Source organism: Salvelinus alpinus, chromosome 7, assembly GCF_045679555.1.
Source record: "Salvelinus alpinus chromosome 7, SLU_Salpinus.1, whole genome shotgun sequence".
NCBI classification, from domain to species: domain Eukaryota; kingdom Metazoa; phylum Chordata; class Actinopteri; order Salmoniformes; family Salmonidae; genus Salvelinus; species Salvelinus alpinus.
In genome coordinates this window covers 39,987,241-40,007,213 of record NC_092092.1, presented here as the reverse complement: position 1 = coordinate 40,007,213, position 19,973 = coordinate 39,987,241, and the positions used below count along the sequence as shown (strand labels likewise).

Here is a 19,973-nt window from a genome sequence, read left to right as displayed (position 1 = left end):
CTTATGTAAATTAGATCTGTATTTAACTTTCAATAAACTTGCAAAAAAACATAAAACATGTTTCCAATTTGTCGTTATGGGGTATTATGTGTAGATGGGTGAGATTTATTTAATCCATTTTGAATTCAGGCTGTAACAACAAAATGTGGCATAAGTCAAGGGGTATGAATACTTTGAAGGCACTGTATAAGAGGCAGTTGCCACTATTTTATTGTATAGAAATCAGGTATTTGCTTATAAACTGCATGGTGAAATGGTTTAAATACACAATTATCACCTATGAATAAGGTTAAAGAGACAGAGTGGTCAGACTCACCTTTGCCATTGTTGTGTGCCAGAGCCTTCTCGATAAAGTCCGCCCCCTCCTCAAAAAAGTTACTGAGGTTGAACTGCGGCTTGTCATTGGCCTGGATGCCATGGTAGGTGATGCCCGAGCCCGCGTAAAAATCTGCATTGGTGTTGACGTGCATGAAGGAGTTGCCTTCCGCCACATTCAAGATGTGGGTCACGCCCAGCTTCTGCAGACGCATCAGATTCTGGCCCACGAACCTGTGAGATAGAAATAGATATTTCTATGGTTTATGAGGTAGACGGCATACATTGATTAAGCACGGGGCACACCCGAGTACATTGCTTTGGATTACTTCAATAGTTATATTGAAGGCTTCCATAATCACTCTTATCAGCTTTGTTGAGTAGCTACTCAAGGGTAGATACAGCAAATAAGCAAATGCTAGACCTACTTTACAGTGGCTGTCAAACTAAACAAAGTACATGGTTCAACAATACCAGGTTCTAGCAGTTCTGACAAAGTTGTCCCAGACATGCTATTCAAGCCATTGTCGTAACACCGTCTCAAAGCCTCTCCTGCTGGTCACCATAAATGTTCTGAGTAGTCAATGCACTCTCGGAGCATCATTGTGAAAATGTGATTGTTGCATGCGCTTCCTGCTTGTCGATTATCACACCAAATAAACCTACACTGTATATACACAAAAGTATGTGAGCAGCCCTTCAAATTAGAGGTGACGGCTATTTCAGCCACACCCGTAAAATTGAGCACACAGCCATGCAACCTCCATAGACAAATATTGGCAGTAAAATGGCCTTACTGAAGAGCTCAGTGACTTTCAACGTGGCACCGTCATAGGGTGGCACCATCATAGGATACCACCTTGCCAACAAGTCAGTATGTCAAATTTCTGCCCTAACAGAGCTGCCCCGGTCAACTATTAGTGCTGTTATTGTGAAGTGGAAATGTTAGCTTGTTGAGAAATAGCCCAAACAGACTCTGGGACAATTGAGGGACGATAGAGCCCAACAGGTAATTTCATACGAATAGGCTACATCATTTTTGTATAGATTTTTTTTTATAGCAATGAATCCTTTTCTTCTTCTCCCCGACAATTGACCGGTGGCATTTTTATTTAAAATCGGCTTTTCAACAACAAATTACAGCCAAAAGCACACCATTACCGACTAATGGTAACACTGGTCTGCATGGCACTGGGCTCCGAACACTCCCCTGTCCCCTGGGGGACCACTAACATAGGCAGACATATCCACTGTCTAAAAGTGGCTCCACCAAACTTCACTATGGGGGATAGTAGATTGGCTCAGAGCGTCCATAAGGCTTGAATTAAAATGCCAAAATTATATGGCCTAATTAGCCTACACAGAAATACAATCATTCAAAATAGGCTGCTAAAGCATGATTTGGCCAGAGGTTGATTAGCTTCCCTAGCCTTAAATATATATTTTTTTGTATTGCCTACATTCGGAAAGGCAGCGCGCGCTGCAAATACCAAATAGATGCTTGTTGAGTTGCGACTGTCAGTGAAAAGTAGAGGCCTAGCCAGGAATGTCGTAATATAATAAAAATCGCAGGAAAACATAGTTTGGAAAGAAAATGGCTAACGCTGTAAAGAGAAGACAATGAAAAGACTCATCTGTCTTTTAGTTATTAAAATTCTCAAATTGAGGGAACAGTAGCCCTATTACCCATCTTATTGGCACCAGCGGAGAGCATCGGCCATATCCCCGGTGAGTGCGCTCATTCACTATATTATTGTTGGGTTAGTACCACCCAAGTTCCTTTTTGGACAAACATGTCCTCTTATTTGGGTCTCCCCTTCTCGTAGGCATATGATATGGACAACATCGTTTTTATTGAGTGTCAGTAGAGTATGCTACCCTGTAATTTGTCAAATTAAAAAATAAATTCTGCTAATGTCTCCAGTCATATAGTGTAGTAAGTAGTATTGCGTGAGGGAAAACACATTTCATGCAAAGAAATAAGTAACGTATCTGACTATAGCCAAGGCCTCTACACTATGGGCGTTTCGCAATTCATCTAACGGTCTTTTTTGCAAACAGCGATGAGTGATGACCATCTACTAATCACATTACAAATAGTAGGCTCTTACATAAGTCTGCAAATGAGATGATGCATGGAATGCTTTATTATACAGTGCATTCGGGAAGTACTCAGACCCCTAGACTTCTTCCACATTTTGTTACGTTACAGCCTTATTCTAAAATGGGATTGTGAGAGCAAAACTGCAACATTATGTTATAATACTGTAATTGCATCAAATGGTTGTTTCATGCAACAGAATAGAGGGTTCTTATAACTCTATTGTGTCTGTGTGAACTAAAAGTGGACCTCTGGGAGATTTAACACTGACAGAAGATTTACGATGTCTTTGGGTGATACCGCATTCCAGAGCATGAGTTAATGTTTCTGTTCTATAAAAAAGGTACCAGGGAGAGATGGCTCGGGGCCAGACACTGGTTTCTACGCAATGAGAACAGTTTTTACAGCAGATACTGTCTGCTGTGAATTGTAAGTATCTTTCATACGAATCTTAACCTTGTGACTCATTCCATCCATCTGTTGTTTGTCATGTAGACTGAAGGGGGTGTATCTTTGCTATATAAGGCCATGGTATCTTTTGTCGGTGTGCTCAATGAATCACCTATGGGGGGGCTCGATGACAAGCTTCATTAGTGCAGAAATTAAATAAAAGTTTACTGGTTTTGAAGAAATGTAAAAGTCTCCTTTTGATTACAATAATTCCACGACAGGATTCAATAGTCCCCCCAATCTGCAAACAATACCCCCATAATGACAAAGCAAAAACAAATTCAGAATTTTTAGCAAATGTACTTAAAATATGAATATGAAATATAACATTTACTGAAGTATTCAGACCCTTTACTCACTACTTTGTTGAAGCACCCTTGACAATGATTACAGCCTCAAGTCTTATTGGTTATGATGCTGCGAGCTTGGCACACCTGTATTTGGGGAGTGTAGTGGCTTCCTTTCCTCTTTACCATAGCCACTGCCCAAGCCTGAAGCGGGGTTGTTTCGTACGCATACAGTTCACACTCAAGGTTTCCAAACGGCCAAACATTCAATGAGATCCAGGGATATGGTGCAACAAATGTTTATTCTTCTTATATATCTAACAAAAAATGATTCTCCAATCAACTTAAAGCAGAGATTACTTGATATGGCAAATACATAATATGACCTGTCTGTATGTATGTCTGTATGGTCAAAAAACTATACCGCTCCCGCGTCTAGCAAGGACTCCCTCCCCCGAAGGCCCAACTTCCTGCCTTTATACTAACACACTTAACACAGTACAAGGAATGGGCAAGAGGGGGGGCAAAAACTGAATTACACTAACAACAAATGAATATATCTCGATCAGGTAAATATAAATCATAAAAGGTACGTACCTAATATTTCATCATATACATTAATATTTTTACACAAATGTAAATGGAGCTCAGTATGTTCAGTCTTTTATACAAATATGTCCAAATCGGCTATAACGGAGTTTCTCCCATTCTTCCTTACAGATCCTGTAAAGCACTGTCAGGTTGAATTGGGAGCATAGTTGCACAGCTATTTTCAGGTTTCTCCAGAGATGTTCGATCGGGTTCAAGTCCAGGCTCTGGCTGGGGCCTCTCAAGAACATTGAGACTTTTCCCGAAGTCATTCCTGCGTTGTCCTGTTGGAAGGTGAACCTTTGCCCCAGCCGGAGGTCCTGAGCAGGTTTTCAAAAGCATGATGCTGCCACCACCATGCTTCACCATAGGAATGGTGCCAGGTTTCCTCCAGACATGGACACTTGGCTTTCAGGCCAAAGAATCAATCTTGGTATCATCAGACCAGATAATCTAGTTTCTCATGGTCTGAAAATCCTTCAGGTGCCTTTTGGCAAACTCCAAGCGGGCCATCATGTGCCTTTTACTGAGAAGTTGCTTCTGTCTGGTCACTCTACCATAAAATGCCTGATTGGTAGAGTGCTGCAAATATGGTTGTACTTCTGGAAGGTTCTCCCATCTCCACAGAGGAACTCTGGAGCTCTGTCAGAGTGACCATTGGGTTATTGGTCACCTCACTGACCAAGGCCCTTCTCCCCAGATTGCTCAGTTTGGCCAGGCGGCCAGCTCTAGAAGGAGTCTTGGTTGTTTCAAACTTTCACTTAAGAATGTTGGAGGCCAATGTGTTCTTGGGGACCTTCAACGCTGCAGACATTTTTTGGTACCCTTCCCCAGATCTGTGCCTCGACACAATCCTGTCTCAGAACTCTTTCATTGAATGCAGGTCATGTTTACTGTATTTACTATGCTCTGGGGGCTATATCACCTCATCCCAGAGTGCTCTGCAGTTGGATGAGCATATCATCAGGCTCCAGGCAGGGGCATGGAGAGAGGCTGAGTGACCCTGGATGGGTCCCCTGGGACAGAGGGTCAACATGCCCGCACTGCCTCCCACTGCAGGGCTAACTAATGAAGAACCAGTCTGCCACCATCTTAGTTTATGACTAGGGGATGAGGTTGCCCATCTGTCTGGCCTGTTTGCAGGCCAAGGCTACTCTGAGGTGATGGAGCGATGGCTTGAGTACATGAGGCTCAGCCGCTCAGATCTGCTCACATAACCCGATATAGCTACCCTTCGCTCTCCTCCATCTACCCCTCTCCATCTCCCTGCCATCTACTTCGCCCTCTCATTATTCACTCTGAGGCTCGGTCTATTCTCGCAAATCCAGTCACATTTCTCTTGTAAAGACAAAGCCACCGTAAAGGGCTGAGGATGAATGTGTAACTTTGAGCATGTGTACAATACATGTTTCAGAGGATGTGCCTGTAAGCACCAAAGTGTACAAAATAAAGCATCTATGCATTTGAATGTGTTTGTACACCAGTGCCTACCCAAGTGTATGCATACCCGCTTGTGTTTGTACGTGTGCGCGCATATAGGTGCATGCACAGGCTATACTCAGTGCATGGCTAATGCCTTCACGCCCTCCATTTACCTGCCCTGTCCTCCACTCACTCCTCTGTGCAGTCCCAGCCCATGCATTATTAAAACAAGCCCTTACAAAGAACCAAAGTGTGCCGTCAACAAGGCGCTGCCCAGCACTTTTATATTAAAGACTGAGCGGGTGTCGATAAAAGCATTTGTGCACCTTATGTCATGGCTTCCATTAACTTTTGGCTCCATGGATGGTGTCGTTTGAGAGTGACTCACGCCTCAAGTTTGTGTAATGAGCTTGTCTTGAATCCAGTCACAGATGCGTAGTAAACGTATCATTCAGGGAGTGTTCGACCATGATAGCAGCCAGGACAAACATACAGTATTATAAGTCTAAGTTTAGACATGTCTAACGTATACTGCCCTAATTTCTGTAAGAATAATTATATTAACCTCACCTACAGTTATTAAAATAAAACAGATCATTATTATTCATCATGAAAGTAGTAGCACTTCCTAAAGCCTATCTGAAGATAGTAGAGCAGGAGGTTTGAAACTACTGTATTATAAAACAGGTGGTGGACCAAAAAAATGGGATCAGATGAATGAAAGATGACAATTCCCCCACCCAAAAGTGCACGAGTAGTCTCCAAGTAGTCATCTTCGTGGCCCTCATTTCTTTGCATTTTTGGTACACCACTTCTAGGTCTTCTGTCCCAGACGTCCCTCAACCCTGATCTTACTCTTCTCTCTTCATCAACGACTACCTGTCCACTCCAAACGTCTTGGAAAGAGTACAGAGGTTTCAATCTTGGTAATGGCAACATGGCTAGATGCATAATATGCTTAACTGTAGTTTGTGTTTTAAATCAACTTAGAAATCGAAACCAAACTATTTATGATGATTATTGAATATTGGGGATAAACACACTATTCCCATGTGTTTCAATGCAAACCGGGCATAATAGGAGCATACTGGGGTTAACTGGAAGTGATTTATGTTGAAAAAAAGACCATAGCAAAGTTTACTCTTAAATATTTGGAAACCAATGGTTTGGGGTATAAATATAAATGATAGACAAAAATATTATGCCACAGTATTGATCAATATTTCTATACATTGTGTAGAGAGAGTTCTTTGTGCTACTGTACCCTGAGATGGTGCATTTGGAATGTACTCAGACCCCTTGACTTTCCATGTTTTGTTACATTACAGCCTCATTCTAAAAAGGATTTAAATAGTTTATTTTCCTTATCTACACACAATCCCATAAGCAAAAACAAGTTTCGAAATTTGGCAGCGATTACAACCTCGACTCTTCTTGGGTATGACGCTACAAGCTTGGCACACATGGATTTGGGCAGTTTCTCAAATGCTTCACCATAGTCCATCCCTATCAGACCATGAGAAACAAGATTATCTGGTCTGAGGAAACCAAGATTGAACTCTTTGGCCTGAATCCACATCTGAATGAACATAGCAAAGTACAGAGAGATCCTTAATGAAAACATGCTCCAGAGCGCTCAGGACCTCAGACTGGGGCAAAGGTTCACCTTCCAACAGAACAACCCTAAGAACACAGCCAAGACAACACAGGAGTGGCTCCGGGACAAGTCTCTGAATGTTCTTGTCAGAGACCAGACTTGAACATCTCTGGAGAGACCTGAAAATAGCTGTGCAGGGACACTCCCCATCCAACCTGACAGCGCTTGAGAGGATCTGCAGAGGAGAATGGGAGAAAGTCCCCAAATACAGGTGTGCCAAGCTTGTAGCATCATATCCAAGAACACTCGAAGCTGTAATTGCTGCCAAAAGGTGCTTCAAAGTACTGAGTCAATTTCCTGAACAAATGTTTTGTGATTATGGGGTATTGTGTGTAGTTTGAGGGAAAATAAACTATCCATTTTAGAATAAGGCTGTAACGTAATAAAACTTGGATAAATTGAATGAGTCTGAATACTTTCCCAATTAACTATTATATTCCTAAAACATTCATTGAAAATGAAACCGTTGCTGCTTCCGGTTGTCATGGCCGAGTGTCAAAATGTCCAAATTCATAATCAATATGCTGAAAAAAGATATTTTCAAAACGAATACATATAAGTTCCTCAACACACACGTCAGTCACTTGTGTTCAGATTACTTTTATTTTGCTAAAGCAACTTATAAGATGCAGTGCACCAATAATTACCAAGTAGTAACTCAAGACTAGAATTGATTAGCTTGTTCTACTTTAAATGAACAACAGGCGCAAACTCATATTGATATTGTATTGAAATCAATAAAACTGGGACAATTGCAGCAACAGGTACATTTGCGCTCTTCTAACAGACAAACCTAAATGAACTTGGGTATGCTACACAGTACCTTCAGAAAGTATTCATACCTTTCACACCCCCCCCCCCTTATTTTGTTGTGTGACAGCCTGAATATACAATTGATTACATTGAGATTGTGTCACTGATTTACACAATGTCGGTGGAATTTTGTTTAGAAATAATGTTTCATTTAAAAGCTGATACCCCTTTGTTATTGCAAGCCTAAATAAGTTGGGGCGGCAGGTAGCCTAGTGGTTAGAGCATTGGGCCAGTAACCGAAAGGTTGCTAGATCGAATCCCTGTGCTGACAATGTAAACATCTGTTGTTCTGCCCCTGAACAAGGCACATTCCTAGGCCGTCAATGTAAATAAGAATTTGTTCTTAACTGACTTGCCTAGTTAAATAAAAGGTTAACTTCTTTGGCATATTGGTTTTTGGTTGGAATTTCGGGTTGACTGATGTGCCCAAAGTAAACTGCCTGTTACTCAGGCCCAGAAGCTACTTGGTAGCAGTAGATAGAAAACACTATTAGGATGTATTCGTCTGCATGTTTTGACCGCCTTTGAGCCAGTGGATTACTAAACAAAAAGCACCAACAAAACATCGTTTTTGGGATATAAAGAAGGACTTTATTGAACGAAAGGACGATTTGTTATGTAGCTGGGAACCTTGTGATTGCAACCAGATGAAGATCTTCAAAGGTAAGTGATTTATTGCTATTTCTGACTTTCGTGACTCCTCTGCTTGGTTGGAAAATGTTTGTATGCTTTTGTGTGCGGGGCGCTGTCCTCGGATAATCGCATGTTATGCTTTCGCCGTAAAGCCTTTTTGAAATCTGACAAAGCGGCTGGATTAACAAGAAGTTAATCTTTTAACCAATGTATAACACTTGTATTTTCATGAATGTTTATTATTACTATTTCTGTAATTTGAATTTGGCGCTCTGCAATTTCACCGGATGTTGTCGAGGTGGGTCGCTAGCGACTCGCCTTGGCCAAAGAGGTTTTAAAGAAAAAAAGTTCAAGAGTAAACATTTGATTAACATATCACATAAGTTGTATGGACTCACTTTGTGCAATAATAGTGGTCAACATTTTTTAATGACTACCCCTTCTCTGTACCCTATACATACAATTGGCTGTAAGGTCCCTCAGTCAAGCAGAGAATTTCAGGCACAGATTCAATCACAAAAGACCAGGAAAGTTTTCCCCAATGCCTCAAAGGGCACCGATATGAGAAAAAAAAAATGAAAAAAAAGCAAACACTGAATATCCCTTTGCACATGGTGAAGCTGTTAATTAAGCTTTGGATCGTGTATCAATGCACCCAGTCACTACAAAAGATAGTCGTTCCTCTGAACTGAGTTGCCAGAGAGAAAGGGATTTCACGATGAGGCCAATGGTGATTTTAAAACAGAGTTTAATAGCTGGGATAGGAGAACATTGAGGATCGAACAACATTGTAGTTACTCCAAAATACTAAGATAAGTGACAGGGTAAAAAGGAAGCCTGTACATAATTCCAAAACATTAAAGTCACTAAAGTAATACTGCAACAAAGTGTCAAAGGAATTCACTTTTTGTCCTTAATACAAAGTGTTATGTCTGTGGCAAATCCAACACATCACTGGGTACCACTCCACTTTCAAATTCACCTTTCAGCCAGACAATAACCCATAAAAACACAAGGCAAAATCTACACACTTGAGTTGTGTATGAAGACAGTGAATGTTCCTGAGTGGCAGTTTTTACTTAAAAATCAGCTTGAAAATCTGTGGCAAGACTTGAAAATGGCTGTCTAGTGATGATCAACAACCAACTTGAGGGGGGGTGAATACTTATCCAAATCAAGACGTGTTTCCCCCCCCCCCCCCCCCCACTTTGAGAGTATTTTGTGTAGGTTGCTGGCAAATTGACAATTAAATCCATTTTAACCCTTCGTTACAAAATGTTGAAAAAGTCAAGGGGTGTGAACAATTTCGGAAGGCACTGTATATGTTGATAGATGACCACCTGTCGTAGCCATCTGTATTTTCTCACCGAGATGTTGAAAAGGAACACCAACTGAATAATTCCAACAAATCACCACATCGGTTTCTAAATAGCGACAGTAAGTGTTTCGGCCCTCCAGGAGCGGACTTGAATAGCCCTGATTTAGAACGTACTGTTCAGTAAAAATGTATGCAGTACGCAACAAATATCAACATGCTAGGCTCGCCAATACTGAGAATGTATTTTCTAAATATGGAATTGCGTTGTTTCCCGCCATTCATTCATTATGCTACAACCAGTCCCCATGGACAAAATACCTGTATTTTTCACGATATTTTATGTTTTTGAATAATAAGTTCAATATTTGCTTTATGAGTAGTGCGTGACCCTAGGGGGGCAACACATACATTCTAAGTGATTTCAATCTGATTGTTTCATAATGGTCAATTGAACTTCAACCCCCCCCCCCCAAAAAATGAAAAGAAATTCAGCATTTCCTGCACTCATTTCAAATCCTCTCCACACGGACACGTAGGGCTGCACGATGGTGGCAGAACAAATCTAGGCCTTATTTTTTTATCAAATGTTAGAATTATGATTTGACTTGAGATTTAGAAGAACACGTGGATGAACTGTTAGAATCGTGGAAATAATGATTATTCTTATTCTATATTTACCCCCAAGCCATAAGACTTCTGAACAGGTAACCAATGGTTACCCAGACTATTTGCATTGTGTGTTTTAAAACGACATCCCTAGTGCGTGTCCATTGTTTTGATTGAACAGCAGCCAGCTACTCATCAGCTTGAGCTATGGTAGCAACAGCTCTAGCTGACCTACAGTTTATCACAGATCACGTGAAGCCACTAGTGTTTTACTACTATATCTCTAAACCTTCAAGCTGCATACTGGACCCTATTCCAACTAAACTACTTAAAGAGCTGCTTCATGTGCTTGGCCCTCCTATGTTGAACATAATAAACGGCTCTCTATCCACCGGATGTGTACCAAACTCACTAAAAGTGGCAGTAATAAAGCCTCTTGAAAAAGCCAAACCTTGACCCAGAAAATATAAAAAACCAAAAATCGGCCTATATCGAATCTTCCATTCCTCTCAATTTTTTTTGAAAAAGCTGTTGCGCAGCAACTCACTGCCTTCCTGAAGACAAACAATGTATACGAAATGCTTCAGTCTGGTTTTAGACCCAATCATAGCACTGAGACTGCACTTGTGAAGGTGGTAAATTACCTTTTAATGGCGTCAGACCGAGGCTCTGCATCTGTCCTCGTGCTCCTAGACCTTAGTGCTGCCTTTGATACCATCGATCACCACATTCTTTTGGAGAGATTGGAAACCCAAATTGGTCTACAGGGACATGTTCTGGCCTGGTTTAGATCTTATCTGTCGGAAAGATATCAGTTTGTCTCTGTGAATGGTTTGTTCTCTGACAAATCAACTGTACATTTCGGTGTTCCTCAAGGTTCCGTTTTAGGACCACTATTGTTTTCACTATATATTTTACCTCTTGGGGATGTCATTCAAAAACATAATGTTAACTTTCACTGCTATGCGGATGACACACAGCTGTACATTTCAATAAAACATGGTGAAGCCCCAAAATTGCCCTCGCTAGAAGCCTGTGTTTCAGACATAAGGAAGTGGATGGCTGAAAAAGTTCTACTTTTAAACTCGGACAAAACAGAGATGGTTGTTCTAGGTCCCAAGAAACAAAGAGATCTTCTGTTGAATCTGACAATTAATCTTGATGGTTGTAAAGTCGTCTCAAATAAAACTGAAGGACCTCGGCGTTACTCTGGACCCTGATCTCTCTTTTGACAAACATATCAAGACTGTTTCAAGGACAGCTTTTTTCCATCTACGTAACATTGCAAAAATCTGAAACTTTCTGTCCAAAAATGATGCAGAAAAATGTATCCATGCTTTTGTTACTTCTAGGTTAGACTACTGCAATGCTCTACTTTCCGGCTACCCGGATAAAGCACTAAATAAACTTCAGTTAGTGCTAAATATGGCTGCTAGAATCCTGACTAGAACCCCAAAATTTGATCATATTACTCCAGTGCTAGCCTCCCTACACTGGCTTCCTGTTAAGGCAAGGGCTGATTTCAAGGTTTTACTGCTAACCTACAAAGCATTACATGGGCTTGCTCCTACCCATCTTTCCGATTTGGTCCTGCCGTACATACCTACACGTACGCTACGGTCACAAGACGCAGGCCTCCTAATTGTCCCTAGAATTTCTAAGCAAACAGCTGGAGGCAGGGCTTTCTCCTATAGATCTCCATTTTTATGGAATGGTCTGCCTACCCATGTGAGAGACGCAGACTCGGTCTCAACCTTTAAGTCTTTACTGAAGACTCATCTCTTCAGTGGGTCATATGTTTGAGTGTAGTCTGGCCCAGGAGTGTGAAGGTGAACGGAAAGGCTCTGGAGCAACGAACCGCCCTTGCTGTCTCTGCCTGGCCGGTTCCCCTCTCGCCACTGGGATTTTAACCCTATTACAGGGGCTGAGTCACTGGCTTACCGGTGCTCTTTCATGCCGTCCCTAGGAGGGGTGCGTCACTTGAGTGGGTTGAGTCACTGACGTGATCTTCCAGTCTGGGTTGGCGCCCCCCCTTGGGTTGTGCCGTGGCGGAGATGTTTGTGGGCTATACTCAGCCTTGTCTCAGGAAGGTAAGTTGGTGGTTGAAGATATCCCTCTAGTGGTGTGGGGGCTGTGCTTTGGCAAAGTGGGTGGGGTTATATCCTTCCTGTTTGGCCCTGTCCGGGGGTATCATCGGATGGGGCCACAGTGTCTCCTGACCCCTCCTGTCTCAGCCTCCAGTATTTATGCTGCAGTAGTTTGTGTCAGGGAGCTAGGGTCAGTTTGTTATATCTGGAATACTTCTCCTGTCTTATCCGGTGTCCTGTGTGAATTTAAGTATGCTCTCTCTAATTCTCTCTTTCTCTGAGGACCTGAGCCCTAAGACCATGCCTCAGGACTACCTGGCATGATGACTCATTGCTGTCCCCAGTCCACCTGGCCGTGCTGCTGCTCCAGTTTCAACTGTTCTGCCTATGGAACCCTGACCTGTTCACTGGATGTGCTACCTGTCCCAGACCTGCTGTTTTCAACTCTCTAGAGACCGCAGGAGCGGTAGAGATACTCTTAATGATCGGCTATGAAAAGCCAACTGACATTTACTCCTGAGGTGCTGACTTGCTGCACCCTCGACAACTACTGTGATTATTATTATTTGACCATGCTGGTCATTTATGAACATTTGAACTTCTTGGCCATGTTCTGTTATAATCTCCACCCGGCACAGCCAGAAGAGGACTGGCCACCCCTCATAGCCTGGTTCCTCTCTAGGTTTCTTCCTAGGTTTTGGCCTTTCTAGGGAGTTTTTTCTAGCCACCGTGCTTCTACACCTGCATTGCTTGCTGTTTGGGGTTTTAGGCTGGGTTTCTGTACAGCACTTTGAGATATCAGCTGATGTAAGAAGGGCTATATAAATACATTTGATTTGATTTGACTAGTCTCTGTAGTAGACAGTGGTGTGAGTGGTCCGTGTGTGGAGCTTTAATCGATAGGCTGTCCATACATCTTACTTGTACCTACACCTTAACTCTGCATTGGAGGATGACACTTCACAATATGCAAGGTCATATTAAGCGTTATTTTAAATTGTGTGAACCAATAACAAAACTGAGTGAAATATTCCATCTAATTTCCTGTAGGAACAAATGAGATGCACATATTTACTGTGCCGTCTCAAATATCTAAGGGTCTACATTACACATTTTAAAATCAAGGCAAAAACAGCCTTTTGCACAGACACCTCACCCCCTTAACCCAGGGGTGTCAAAATCAGTGTCTGCAGGTTTTTCCCTTTCAATTAAGCCCTAGACAACCAGGTGTCGGGAGTTAATTACTAATTAGTGACCATAATCAACCAAGTACAAGGGAGGAGCAAAAACCAGCAGACACTAGGCCATCCCCGAGTTCGACACATGCCTTAGAACATGACTATTGTGTAAAGAGGAAGACGTCTCGTCAACGTGTTAGCTGGCCCTGGAGAGTGGCATATTCAAAATTATTTTGTTGTAACAGAGGTAATGTGCTTGCTTTCTGTCTTGCTCACTCTCTTGCTGCTCTCTAGGCAACAACTGGAGCCAAGTGATGATATCATTATACAATAGAGAATTTCTTCTACAGCATGGGCTTCCTGTACATGGCCCTTTATATGGGTAAAGGGAACGTAAAGCTATATAATCTACTAGACTGACGTATTCTATATAACATTTACATTTTTTGTTTCTGCACAAGTCCTCAATGTGGATTTATTTCACCCAATACATGTAAACATACCTTCCATCCATTTATTTTATTTTTTTACCCCTTACTCTGTGTCTAGACTAGGTATATGCTGTGTTTGAGGTGGACTTTGCATATACATCGGGACCCCCACACCTCCTGCAAACACAATCAGCATAAAGGATGAGTAAGAACTGACCTTACTGGAATGGCGGGCTATAAATTGTAGGGAGTCCGCACGTACATCGCCTATAGTACCCAGTCAACCAACCACAATGGATTTAAAGCCAGCGGAATATGACAGACTGGTCTAACCGCTGGCTACGTCCCTTCCGTCTTCAAGAGAGTGAGAGTTGCACCCCTTCTGAAAAAACCTACACTCGATCCCTCCGATGTCAACAACTACAGACCAGTATCCCTTCTTTCTTTTCTCTCAAACTCTTGAACGTGCCGTGCTTGGCCAGCTCTCCTGCTATCTCTCTCAGAATGACCTTCTTGATCCAAATCAGTCAGGTTTCAAGACTAGTCATTCAACTGAGACTGCTCTTCTCTGTGTCACGGAGGCGCTCCGCACTGCTAAAGCTAACTCTCTCTCCTCTGCTCTCATCCTTCTAGACCTATCGGCTGCCTTTGATACTGTGAACCATCAGATCCTCCTCTCCACCCTCTCCGAGCTGGGCATCTCCGGCGCGGCCCACGCTTGGATTGCGTCCTACCTGACAGGTCGCTCCTACCAGGTGGCGTGGCGAGAATCTGTCTCCGCACCACGTGCTCTCACCACTGGTGTCCCCCAGGGCTCTGTTCTAGGCCCTCTCCTATTCTCGCTATACACCAAGTCACTTGGCTCTGTCATATCCTCACATGGTCTCTCCTATCATTGCTATGCAGACGACACACAATTAATCTTCTCCTTTCCCCCTTCTGATAACCAGGTGGCGAATCGCATCTCTGCATGTCTGGCAGACATATCAGTGTGGATGACGCATCACCACCTCAAGCTGAACCTCGGCAAGACAGAGCTGCTCTTCCTCCCGGGGAAGGACTGCCCGTTCCATGATCTCGCCATCACGGTTGACAACTCCATTGTGTCCTCCTCCCAGAGTGCTAAGAACCTTGGCGTGATCCTGGACAACACCCTGTCGTTCTCAACTAACATCAAGGCGGTGACCCGTTCCTGTAGGTTCATGCTCTACAACATTCGCAGAGTACGACCCTGCCTCACACAGGAAGCGGCGCAGGTCCTAATCCAGGCACTTGTCATCTCCCGTCTGGATTACTGCAACTCGCTGTTGGCTGGGCTCCCTGCCTGTGCCATTAAACCCCTACAACTCATCCAGAACGCCGCAGCCCGTCTGGTGTTCAACCTTCCCAAGTTCTCTCACGTCACCCCGCTCCTCCGCTCTCTCCACTGGCTTCCAGTTGAAGCTCGCATCCGCTACAAGACCATGGTGCTTGCCTACGGAGCTGTGAGGGGAACGGCACCTCCGTACCTTCAGGCTCTGATCAGGCCCTACACCCAAACAAGGGCACTGCGTTCATCCACCTCTGGCCTGCTCGCCTCCCTACCTCTGAGGAAGTACAGTTCCCGCTCAGCCCAGTCAAAACTGTTCGCTGCTCTGGCACCCCAATGGTGGAACAAACTCCCTCACGACGCCAGGTCAGCGGAGTCAATCACCACCTTCCGGAGACACCTGAAACCCCACCTCTTTAAGGAATACCTAGGATAGGATAAAGTAATCCCTCTAACCCTCCCCCCTTAAAAGAGTTAGATGCACTATTGTAAAGTGGTTGTTCCACTGGATATCATAAGGTGAATGCACCAATTTGTAAGTCGCTCTGGATAAGAGCGTCTGCTAAATGACTTAAATGTAAATGTAACCCTCCACCCCCCTTTGTTTGTGTGTGTAAAAGGTAAGTGAGACAAAGGGAGGTGAGTAGAGGGATGTCAATTAAAAAGTGTCTCAATATCATTAAACAATAATATGGAATTGTTTCATTTCATTAAAAAAAGGCTTCATATCGCCCTTGAAATACGAACACGAACGTTCGAGAGGGTGCATGAGTCTAGAATATTCACCATTTCCTTCAGAGCAAATCATTGGACGAAGGCGTCTTCTGTAGGGGGAAGTATTGTGAAGAGCCGCGCCGCTCGGTCTGAACTTTAACACGCATCGCTTGAGATACGGTTTTGAAAGCATAAGGACTTTATCTTTCATATCGGCAAGAAATTATATTCAAAAAACAAAAAGGTTAAATTGATACACCTTTATAGGGTTAGGGTTCCCACACGGCCATGTTACAGCGTTTGTTTAAGGAAATCAGGCGGAAGACAGAGTGGACTACCTGTGCTTATTAGCTATCTGCGTCTCTGAAATGGAAGACAGACGCAACGTGTGTTTTTTCATTTGTCAAATTATCGGTGATGTGATATTAAAGTACAGGGATTTATGTTTCTAGAACCGTACCGAGAATCGAGTCACATTTAGATGGAGTATTTGGCTTTGAGCCAATTCGCCCTTAAAAGCTGCAATAAGTAACTTTTTGGGCGACTGAACAAATTCACAGAAATGTGAGTTATTGATCTGTCACTCATTGAAAGCAAGTCTGAGGCAGATCTGTTCTGTGCGCCATTTCTATGCTTCCCATTCTTACCTTTTTACTTTAGGTTTGTACACCAGCTTCAAACTGTAAATACAATATTTTGGGTTATGGAAAAGACAATTCATAGCGGTTTAGATGGTACAATGATTCTCTACACAATGATTGTTTGTTCTGTCACAAACTGAAATTAGGCAAATTTTGCAACCAGGAAATGGCAGTGATTTCTGCATATTGCACCTTTAAAAAGAACATGAAAGATCCTTGGAGTAACTTTAGACTCCTTTAGCCCAATATTGGGCTACCACCTCCCATGCTCGTGGCAAATATTATGAAGAGATTGCATTAGCCTAATGCATGAAATACATTACTTGACAAGGTTAGTTCAAGCCAATTGAATCCGGAGACACCTTTTCTTGACGACGTTTTTGGAATGGAAGGGTTTAAATTGATGGTGATTAAATTGTATACTAGGGCTCTCCAACCCAGATCCTGGATAGTTACTGTTCTGTAGGTTCACTCCAAACAGAATATAGCGCACCTGATTCTAACAATTAGTTCGTTTAACAATCATGTTAATTACAACCTCGGGTTGGTTCCCAAACCAGTGTAGCTCACCAGGAACAGGGTTGAAGAGCCCTGTTCTATACAATTATTGTTATACATTTTTCAGCACAACTAACGCACACATTCCTCAGAATTCGGTCAAATAAAAATAACTTACGCGTTACCAACGTATATTCTAGGGAAGACCTCGTTGAAATGCTGTGTTGGTAAACTGTAAAATCCGCTGCTGTTTGACAAAAGCTCGTTCAGTTGTTGCATGGTAACCTCGTCGTCTGGCACGGTGACTTCAGCTGGTGGTGGTGGCTTGGCCGGGCTTGATTTTTTCATGGTTCCAGGCTCTCTCTCCAAACTGGCGAACAAACGTGTCAGTCTCTGAGTCGTGTCAATTTATGATTTTGCAGCATTTTATTCTCAGTTAAGTCATGTTGTGTAACCTACACGGTGTCTGAAACGTACGCTCTCTTCGTTCGCAGACACAGCCCAACTCGCCCACCGCGGGTCAGACACTCGAGATAGGAATTGGTTGACGACACGCGCGCGCAACACAAGAGTATCTACCGGATAATAAGGCGGAGATCCGGGCGCCATTAAAGGAAATAAACCCATTTTTACGTGTGTCCTTATTTTCCTTCTTTCTGTACTAGTTGATCCCCCACCAAATATATTTTTTATATATTTAGTTTAATTACAGAGACAATTGGTTGTCACATTTTGGTGAGTCATCACTTGCCATTGACTATAATGCAATATGCAAATATGTCTAAAGCGTCTTAAAAACCTTTTTTCTTATTTTTTTCCTTTTTTTTCTTAAAAACAATTAAACGCTCCATACCAACTCATATTACATCATAGCTTGTACTAATCAGAGAGTAGAAGACATGTCTCTAACATGTAGGTGCACTTTTTGTGAACAGTCCCATCACAAATCAGACTGTTGAATAAACTTAATTTGTACATACTTTACCTGTTGTCTGCTGATTTTGTCCTTATGTAGCAGGTAATCTGAGACGATTGTGTCTTTTTTACAGCAACTTCTTTCAGACTGATAGCCATGCAGTTAATATGGTAACAGTCTGATGATAAGACAACTTAGATCAGAATCCCATTCTGAATGATGACTCTGCAAAATAAAAATGATGTCCACTGACAAATCAATTTTTCTAATTACGCTGTTTACAAATATAACAACAACAAAAAATTGGAAAATATGGATTTATGGGACAGTGGAACATTAAAAAAAATAGTGCAGAGACATTCAGAATGGGATTCTGATGTAATATGAGTTGTTTTGGAGCATTTTCTAACATGTTTTAGACACATTTTAATAATGCATTGTAATCAATGGCAAGTGAAGACAGCAAAATGTGCCTACCAATTATATCTGTAATGAAACATAATATGGCATTTCCATCTAAAAGGACCCATGAGCAACAACATGAAGTTCAGAGGAGCATGTCAAATTGGGTGTCTATATATATTTCTTAAATAAGGCATATATACAGTGCATTTGGAAAGTATTCAGACCCTTTGACTTTTTCAATATTTTGTTACATTACAGCCTTATTCATAAATAGATTACATAATTTACACACAATACCCCATAATGACAAAGCGAAAACAGGTTTTTAGAAATGTTTGCAAATATATTACAAATAAAAAACAGAAACCTTATTTACATAAGTATTCAGACCCTTTGCTATGAGACTTGACATTGATCATCCTTGAGACGTTTCTACAACTTGATTGGAGTCCACCTGTGGTAAGTTCAATTGATTGGACATGAGTTGGAAAGGCACATACCTATCTATATAAGGTCCCACAGTTGACAGTGCATGTCAGAGCAAAAACCAAGCTATGAGGTTGAAGGAATTGTCCGTAGAGCGCAGAGACAGGATTGTGTCGAGGCAATGATCTGGGGAAGGGTACCAAACAATTTCTACAGCATTGAAGTTCCCCAAGAACACAGTGGCTTCCACCATTCTTAATGAAATGGAAGAAGTTTGGAAACACCATACTGAGCAGTCGGGGGAGAAGGGCCTTGGTCAGGGAGGTGACCAAGAACCCGATGGTCACTCTGACAGAGTTCCTCTGTGGCGATGGGAGAAACTTCCAGAAGGACAACCATCTCTGCAGCACTCCACCAATCAGGCCTTTAAGGTAGAGTGGCCAGATGGAAGCCACTCCTTAGTAAAAAGCACATGATAGCCCGCTTGGAGTTTTCCAAAACGCACCTGAAGGATTTTCAGACCATGAGAAACTAGATTCACTGCTCTGATGAAACCAAGATTGAGCTCTTTGGCCTAAATGCCAAGCGTCATGTCTGGAGGAAACCTGGCACCATCAGCAGCAGGGACTGGGAGACTAGCCAGGATTGAGGGAAAGATTAACGTTGCGAAGTACAGCGATCCTTGATGACAACCTGCTCAGGACCTCAGACTGGGGCAACGATTCACCTTCCAACAGGACAATGACCCTAAGCACACAGCCAAGACAACACAGGTGTGGCTTCGGGACAAGTCTCTGAATGTCCGTGAGTGGCCCAGCCAGATCCCAGAACATCTCTGGAGAAACCTGAAAATAGCTGTGCTGCGACGCTCCCCATCCAACCTGACAGAGCTTGAGAAGAATGGGAGAAACTCCCCAAATACAGGTGTGCCAAGCTTGTAGTGTCATACCCAAGAAGACTCGAGGCTGTAATCGCTGCCAAAGGTGCTTCAACAAAAGGACTGAGTAAAGGGTCTGAATACTTATGTATATGTGATATTTTTGTAAAATGGCAAAAATCTATAAACCTGTATTGCTTTAGTCATTATGGGGTATTTGTGTATAGATTGATGATGGGGGAAAAAACGATTTAATACATTTTAGAATAAGGTTGTAACATAACAAAAAGTGAAGGGGTCT

General features: G+C 42.5%; 1 protein-coding gene across 1 annotated transcript in view; it reads right to left on the bottom strand.

Annotated features, from left to right (window-relative positions):
- LOC139581005 (dual specificity protein phosphatase 3-like) overlaps nucleotides 1-17,657 on the bottom strand; it is a 29,422-nt gene extending 11,765 nt beyond the window's left edge. Inside the window, exons 1-2 of the mRNA XM_071410289.1 lie at nucleotides 17,227-17,657; nucleotides 317-549 (exon numbers count right to left, since the gene is read on the bottom strand). Of these exons, the coding sequence (XP_071266390.1) occupies nucleotides 317-549; nucleotides 17,227-17,396 (403 nt within the window). The 5' untranslated portion in view covers nucleotides 17,397-17,657. The remainder of the gene's footprint in view (nucleotides 1-316; nucleotides 550-17,226) is intronic.
- Nucleotides 17,658-19,973: the final 2,316 nt, after the last annotated feature.